The sequence below is a fragment of the Pseudonaja textilis genome, chromosome 11 (genome assembly GCF_049901715.1).
Source record: "Pseudonaja textilis isolate UNSWEBS1 chromosome 11, rPseTex1.2, whole genome shotgun sequence".
NCBI lineage: Eukaryota > Metazoa > Chordata > Lepidosauria > Squamata > Elapidae > Pseudonaja > Pseudonaja textilis.
In genome coordinates, this window is record NC_142000.1 from 18,044,092 (window position 1) to 18,052,707 (window position 8,616).

Here is an 8,616-nt window from a genome sequence, read left to right on the forward strand (position 1 = left end):
CATTTGCTATGCCTCCTTTTGTGAACCATCATCAACTATATTACTTTTTCCCCTTCTCTGAAACAGGTCTATTGACAGATGAAACATGCCCTAGCATACAATTTAGCTCATGGCGGAGGCAGTCTTTTGCATGGCAATACAGTTGCAGGCACAGTCATAAAATGAAGGGCGCCCCAAAAGGAACAATCGCATCCTTTAAAACCTCCTGCTGCTTACCAGCCGAATATCTTTCCTCTACCTTCATTCACTTATGGGAAGTTCTTGATTTACGACCACGAAGGGCACCAGAATTCCTGTTGCTAAGCAAGGTGGCTGTTAAAAAAAAGAGTTCTGCCCACTTTTGCAACCTTTTTGCCACAGTTAAACGAATCCGGCTTTTCCCATTGGTTTTGCTTCTCAGAGGTTGGGTGGGAAATTCGCACATAGATATCACGTGATCTCGGGATGCTACAACCACGATAATAAATACATACTGGTTGCCAACTGTCTGAATTTTGATCACACGACTGCAAGGACGTTGCAACAGTTGGTGATGCCAGGACTGGTTATAGCAATCGCACTTAAGACTTATATACCGCTTCACACTGCTTTACAGCCCTCTCTAAGCAGTTTTATAGAGTCAGCCAATTGCCCCCAACAATCTGGGTCCTCATTTGACCCACCTTGGAAGGATGGAAGGCTGAGTCAACCTTGAGCCTGGTGGGATTTGAACTGCCAAATTGCAGGCAGTCAGCAGTCAGCAGAAGTAGCCTGAAGTACTGTATTCTAACTACTGCGCCACCGAGGCTCTTTTAATCACTTCTGTAACTTTGAACAGTCACTAAATTAAGTCAAGGACTACCTGTTTACTATGATCTATCCACCACGAACTAATTCATACTATGGACTATAGCAGGGGATCTTCAAACTTGGCAAGTTTAAGACTTGTGGACTTCAACTCCCAGAATTCCTCCTCTAGACATGTTAGCTCAGGAATTAACAAAGTTGGAAGGGATCTTGTGGGTCATCTAGTGCAACCCCCCACCCACCCAAGCAGGAAACCCTATACCATCTCTGACAAATGGCAGTCCAGTCTCTTTTTGAAAGCCTCCAGTGATGAAGCTCCCACAACTTCCGAAGGCAACTTCTGGGTTGATTGCCAAATTTGAAGGCCCTTAGACTATAGAGTTGAGTCTCTCATAAAGCAGGGAGAAGCTTGAAAACAATAACTGTGAGATGGACCTTGGAGTCCTAGTGGATGATCCCTTAAACATGAGCCAGCAGTGCGTGGCGGCAGCCAAAAAAGTTAATACAATCCTTGGTTTTATAAACCAAGAATCAAAATCACATGGAGTATTAGTACCGCTTTATAAATCCTTAGTAAGGCCACACCTGGAATACTACATCCAAGTTTTGGTCACCGCATTACAAAAAAAGATGTTGAGACTTTGGGAAAAGTGCAGAGAAGAGCAACTAAGATGATTCAAGGCCTGGAGACTAAAACATATGATGAATGGTTGCAGGATTTGGGTTTGGCTAGTCAAGGGAAAAGAAGGACTGGGGGGGACATGATAGCAGGATTCCAGTATTTGAGAGGTTGCCACAAAAAGGAGGGGGTCAAATTATTGTCCAAAGCACCAGAAGGCAAGACAAGAAACAATGGATGGAAACTAATCAAGGAGAGATGCAACCTGGAATTAAGGAGAAACTTCCTAACAGTGAGGACAATTAACCAGTGGAACAGCTTGCCACCAGAAGTTGTGGGTGCTTCATCCCTGGGGGCGTTTTAGAAGAGACTGGACAGGCACTTGTCTGAAATGGTATAGGGTCTCCTGCTTGAGCAGGGTTTGGACTAGAAGACCTCCAAGGCCCCCTCCAGCTCTATTCTGATTAAGATCTTGTTTGTGTAGGAGAAGACCAGCCTGAGCCCAAGAGTGGGGTCAAATGCATCATCAGTTTGGAGTCTCTACACACACAGAGAGAGTGTAAGAATCTAGCACCCATTCATCTTGATCATTAGTAGATCAGATTCTCGTGCATAGGTTGCATGACATAAATTTGTAAGTACTTTTGAATATTATCCTGACTGTTTTGCAATGGGAGTTCTTGTTTTGTATTAAAAAGATGGGTATGATATTGTCCTGTTTTACACATCCCAGTAAGCCAGAATGGGGTTGGATTGGATTTTGTCTACAGCACCTTTGTGACTTAGGTTGCCATAATATGAAATCCAACCACCATGTTTTGCAAACCATGGATTTAGCATGATCCTTCGATCATGCCGTGATACCTTGCTGAAATCATGGCTTGGTTCAACTTGATAAAAGAGGCAATTATAGAACCTCTAACCATTCACTCCACACAGACCCACTGAATTCATGATAGTCTGAATTGACAAAATGCTATGTTCTATGAGCAATAATTATTAGTCATGTAACACCAATCATGTGTTATGCATTACAGATCATTGTATTATAAGAGAACATCAGGTATAGCAATCCATGCTGGCCAATTTATACATCACGTAACATACACTCATATAGACATTAGACACTGATTCAACACTCACAAATTCACACTGCCTACCTATTGTTGCTAAGTTTGAGTTTACAGCCTATATGTAAAGATTAGATAGACAGATGGTGATAGATAGATAGATAGATAGATAGATAGATAGATAGATATGACAGCAGATAGACAGAAGCAATTTTAGATGAGTAACCATCAGAAGCTGTTTGAATGAAGTTATAATTGAAAAAGCAAGCTATATCTAAAACAATCTTTTGCTAACAGTGGTTTAAAGCTGCATAAATAAAGTTTAAAATCTATAATCACAGTCTTCAGGCATTTTACTCTACAGAAATCACTAAGATTACTGGACTTGTTCTAGCTGTAAGGATTATCCAATATTTGGAAACAAGTTCTTATATCCTGTCCATTTCAACAGTCCCTCTTCGTCCTTTTGTAGAAACCCAGTCCAAGTTATATTCTTCATTAAGCGGGAGGTGGGGGGAGAAATATAGGAGTTAATAGTTTCTAGCCGATCAAATGGGAGGTGGGTATTCTAAGAAACAACATCATTCATCAGCTGCCCTCTACCTTCCTTCTAGAAACAAGGCTGTACAGTATTTTATTTCAAATATGATTACAACTGGTTCTTTTCCACAAGCATCTAATTTAAAAATTGTACAGATATTAAAGTTGCAAATAAAACAACAACAACAAAAAAAAAAAACACCCTGCAGTGTTGTTTTATTCATTAGCTATTAGGCATCCAGACAATACACAAACTATAATTTTTTTTAAAAAAGTAATGTATCATAGAAACAGTTCTTGAATGCAAACAGCAGAGAGAATTCATGCTCAACTAAATTTGCAGCATTATACATTTGCTGACCACCAAATGGCAGTGCAAGGTTGTTTAGGGCTTATTAAAACTGTTTTTTTTTTTTTAAAGAGTGATTCTGCAACCTCTAATTCGTAACAATGTCTCTCTCCTTTCTTTTCATATCATCAACACATCAGCAAGCTGGTATTTTCCATGTTGCATTTGCCAAGGAGAATATACACTTAAGGCTTTGTTCAAAGACTGTTCCAATTTTGACTGGTGAAAAGGCACATACACACACACAAACACACCCTGCATTTGGTTACACTGCATTTACTAAACATATGAAATTAACTACCGGCTTCTAATTTATATAATTCTCAAGCCCTTCACTCCACGGAAAGCTAATGTAGATATTCCTTCCCACCACGCATATATCTGAAATTAAAGCTGTCTTAATTGAGGTGGGGGCGTCATTTTGGTGACATCCATCCACCAAGGATTAAATGGTTCCAACAATAAACTTCTGAAAACACTTCCCAACATTTTTTTAAATAATATTTTCCTTCCCTGCTGGCTTTCCATTTTTCCAAACTTTTATCAAGTGACACTAACAATAAAACCAGATATCGGTGAAGTTCTCTGCACGGCACTGCAATTTCTCAGTATCTTAAGGCAGCAGCATCTCACATGAGAGGGCCCCTAGGTTGCACAAACAGAGTCAAAAGGGGACGAGTTCACCGTGAAAGGGATCTTTATAAGACATGGACGAAGGCCCAGTGCTAATAACTTGGCGTGCTATTGACACAAGCATAGTGCAAATAGCCAAGTCCTTTATGGAGTAACATGAGTCACCTTCTTAAGTTTGAAATTTTCCCTTTCCTTGTCTGGCAGCTGGTGAAAACAAACCAGATACGGTTTGAAACATATTTTGTGTAATGCATTTAGCCGCAGGGAATATCCATCCCTTCTGGCTATTACATGTATTCTGTCATCTGTAATCTCTTGACAAGAAAGGGAGATATCAATAAGACATAGAACTAAGCAGCGGCTACAACTTTTCCAGCTGGCTCAATGAGACACCGTTAAAAAGGTTCTTCTCTTGATGAAGACAGGAGCTGAAGATGTGGTAGCCACCTCTTTCTCCGTTGGGGTGGATCTGAGTTGCTCGGGCTGGCTGGCATGGCTTTATTTTAGATGCAAGGCTCACGAGATTCCCATCAAGTTTCTCCCAAAAAAAACATGCTCGGTTAGTAGAATCAAATCCTTGCTTTAAACATCCTGAACCAGGAAGAAATGTGGAGGAATGTGGAAAAGGGCTGGGACTATTGTGAGAAGAAGGGCAGAGAAATGGCAGGAGGCAAACACACAACCACTAGTAATCCATACGAGTGTAATGCAATCTAAATACCCAGCCTTAAACATACACACACACACACAAGTCTGATTTCAGAACCACCAAATAAAAAGGAAGCAAAGCCAGCAGCTGCTTCCAAACTCCTGCACCCAAAGCAGAACCAGCAAAAAACTGTTTATTGTTCTCCCCAAAAGACAGAAAAACACATCTTTAAAAATGCATTATTTGGAGGTGGGGGGACTTGGATACAGCATGCACGGGGATGTTTTCTTCGCCAGCAGGTCCCCCCACAACCAATGAAAACCACCCTATCCTGAAAGGAGCCCACTCGGTAAGCGCCAAACGAGCTGGGAGGAAGTTACAAGGGATTGTATTTGCAAAGGGGACAGGGGGAAATGGAAAACAGCAAACAAACAACAACAAGCAAGGATGATTTGGAAATAACTGAGAAAGGACGGGAGGAGGAAAGTTCTGGCGAGGAAAACAAAAACTTGGAAAGTTCTGATTATAAAACAAAAACAAAAAACTAGTTTTAAAACCGGCGCATCGGTCGAAGTTGTAAGATCGAGACCATCTCTTTTCCCCACTTTCTCCTGCCTCCCCTGGAGTTACATACCACCAAACCAGAGCTGCCACCCACCATCTCTAGAAGTCAAACCAAACTATGACCAAAACCACAACATCATCCAATGCAAAGCCAAAAACTATAACACAGTTAGGCACCCTCTGGAACAAAAGATTAAAGGGGGGGGCGGCAGAGAGAGAGAGAAATAGAGAGAGAGGGAGAGAAAGGGGGCAGGGAGGGAGAAAGGGAGGGAGGAGAAAGAGGGAGAGGAAGAAGAGGAAAGGAAAGAGAAGAGAGAGAGAACAGGGAGAGAGAGAAGAAGGGAGGGAAGGAGAGAAAGAGAGAGGGAGAGAAGGAGGGAAGGAGAGAGAAGGAGAGGGAGGGAGGGAGGGAGGGAGGAGGAAGACGGAGGAAGAGAGAGGAAGAAGAGGAAAGGAGAAGAGAGAGAGAAGAGGAAGAGAGAGGAAAGGAGGGAAGGAGAGAAAGAGAGGGGGAAGGAGAGAGAAGAGAGAGAGGGAGGGGGAAGAGCAAGGGAGAGAAAGGGAGAAGAGGAAAGGAGAGAGAGAGAGAGAAAAGGGAAGGAGGGAAGGAGGGAAAAAGGAAGAGGGAAGGAGGGAAGGAGAAAGAGAAGAGAGGGAGGGAAGGAGAGAGAGAAGGAGAAGAGAGGGAAGGAGAGAAAGAGGGGGGGAGAGAGAGGGAAGGAGAGAGGGGAGGAGGAAGAATAATGAAAAATACCCACCTTGTTATAGCTGTAGTAACCCAAACACTGGGTAAAGTCCAGACTGGAAGGGTCTCCGGGAAGGGAGCTCCCCGAGGCAGCGGGATAAAACCTTACATCCATTTCGCAGGGTTGATATCTTGGGGTGCAGCAGGGCGCAGTGGGGGGTTGGGGGGCAGCCAGAGGGGCGGTCAGGTTGGAGGGGGGGAGCGTGTGTGGCGGGGTAGGGGGTGGGGGGGTGGGGTGGAGGGCAGAGGAAGAGTCGGAGATCGGCTTGATCCAAAGGGGCGAAGTTCTGGAGAAGCTTGGACTAGATCCACCTTCCAAAGGGCTGCCCCCCTTCTTCCTCCTCCTCCTCCTCCTCCTTCCCCAGCACACCCACAAAAACAGGCGCGCGCGGGCGCAGCACACACAGAGAGAGAGAGAGAGAGAGAGAGAAAGGTCCGCACTCCGAGCAGGCAACCACGGAGCAAGTTGCCGGGCTCTGCGAGGCAGGAGGGAGGGAAAGAGGAGGAGGAGGAGGAGGAGGAGGAGGCGGGATGATAGAGAGGGGGAGAGCGGCAGGTGAGCCGGAAGGGACAGGTGAGGGGACGCTCTAGGGGGAGGGAGGAAAGGGGGAGCCACCGAGACGGAGGCGGCCGCTGTTGCCGCGGCTGAAAGGGGGCGTGGGGTGGGCAGAGCGCGCGTCCTCGCCCCCTTCCCTTCTCTTCCCTTCGGCTCCACCCACCCCTTCCAATGGCAGGCAAGGAGCCCGGGGGTCGCCTTCCCAGGTGCGCTGCCACACAAAGGAGCCACGCGCCCGAGAGCAACAGCGGCAACAGCGGCTCTTCCATCCACCCCACCTCTTTCCCCCCACCCCCCCCTCCGAAAATCAGCTCTGGGTGGGACGCCGACTGGGGAGGGAAGGGGGCGAAGGGGGAAGAGCGGGGTGCGCGCAGCCCCCTTTCCCGGCCCTCTTCCCCCCCACTTTCCCTCCCCTTGGGACTCTTGTGAGGAGGAGGAGGAGGAGGAGGCGAAGCTTTTCCTTCCTCAAAGGGGCCCCGGCCAAGCGGGGAGACCGTTCTTGGGGTGGAGGTCTCTCATATCCCCTCAGCCCCGGGAAGGGTCTCCTCGAAAGGCCGAGAGAAGACGGAAAAGTGGGGAGAGCAGCCCCGGGAGCGAGGCGTGTGTGTGTTGGGGGGGAGGTTTATATACCCCGCTTCGCCTTCCCGCCAACTTCGCCTCAGGAGGATGGCGCGCTCGCCTTCGAGCCTCCTTGCTCCGGACGGCTCGGCTCGGCTGTCCCGAGTTTTCTGGGCTGCCTGTGGGAAGGGGCAAAACTTTCGAGCGAGGGTCAGTCCGCGATTAGTGTGGTGGGAAGAGCGGGAAACTTGGACGACGCGAGATTAATTGGACGTGTGGAGGCGGTCTGGTCGGGGCGAGAAGGGATAGGATAGGATAGGATAGAATAACCCCCTTGGAAGGGGCCTTGGAGGCCTTCTAGTCCAACCCCCTGCTCAGGCAGGAACCCTATTCTGTAGTCCCAAAGATACTTTTCTTCCCCACCACCCCAAGAGGCAATTGCACTTTTCTTGCTTTGTCTTTGAAGAGGTTTCGCTTCTCATCCAAGAAGCTTCTTCAGTCTCGTGGGGAATGGGAGGATTGATATTCCTTGCAGACCTCTGGTCGTTTGCATCCTTTTAGAGGGTTGTTGAGGCCACTTGGAGGTTTATCTGTGCCTTCAGGGTCACCTGAATAGCGCAAATGGTCCCTGTAGTCTGCAGTCCCGTCCCGTCCCCCGAAATCCATTGCTAAACCCACCACCACCACCACCATTCCAAGGGTGTCCATCCAAAATGGTATAGCTAAAAGTCTGTAGAGATTCTCAGTCCTCCAGATCACGGCTGTGTCCCAAAGGTGCTTTTTTTCCAAAAGGCAACTGGACTTTTCTTGTTTTTGTCTCTGAAGAGGTTTCGCTTCTCATCCAAGAAGCTTCTTCAGCTCTGACTGGATGGCGGGGAAATCCAGAGAAATCATTCCCCACCCTCCAAGCAAGAGCCCAGGAGAAAAGATAAAACAAGGGCACCCTTGAATTATAAATAGGACATAGAATCGTCAGGCCGGAACGGACCTTAGAGGTCTTCTAGACCAACCCGCTACACAAGCCGGACAAATGACAAATGGTTGCTCAGTCTTTTTTTAAACTTCCAATGATGGAGGCACCCACAATTCTGGGAGGCAAGGTGTTAACATGGAAAGTTTTCTCCGTTGATGTCTGCCCAGTTCTTATTGTGAGCTGCATCTGTGAAACGGGAACATTGTTTTGAAGAGAACCGGCTGGCACAACCAGACAGGCATCACCTGTGTAATTCAATATCTAAATTAACACACTTCTGAGGTTCACTTCATGCAGTGACACATCAAATAACAAAATGCCCTGAGTTGGCACAAGGATTTTAAGCCACCACAACACAGGTTTACAGGTCAGGTGAGAGATTGTCATGGATAAATGACCTTATTTCAGAAATCGGCCCCCCCAAAATTGTGTTAAAGGGTTATAACATCATGATGCTCCTGATCACCTTCGGGTTCCTACAGTAGAAAAACCTATTGTTTTGTTTGTTTGTTTTGTGACTTTAAAACAGTCCTCGCTTGGACAAGTTGTTGCCATTTTGCCAACATTTTCAGAA

At 46.4% G+C, this 8,616-nt stretch overlaps 1 protein-coding gene across 2 annotated transcripts in view; it reads right to left on the minus strand.

Annotated features, from left to right (window-relative positions):
- TOX3 (TOX high mobility group box family member 3) overlaps window positions 1–6,584 on the minus strand; it is a 77,011-nt gene extending 70,427 nt beyond the window's left edge. The window contains exon 1 of one of the 2 annotated variants that reach the window (XM_026714027.2): window positions 5,969–6,584. In XM_026714027.2, the coding sequence (XP_026569812.2) occupies window positions 5,969–6,070 (102 nt within the window). In that variant the 5' untranslated portion in view covers window positions 6,071–6,584. The remainder of the gene's footprint in view (window positions 1–5,968) is intronic. The other variant, XM_087940686.1, reaches the window with a different exon arrangement.
- Window positions 6,585–8,616: the final 2,032 nt, after the last annotated feature.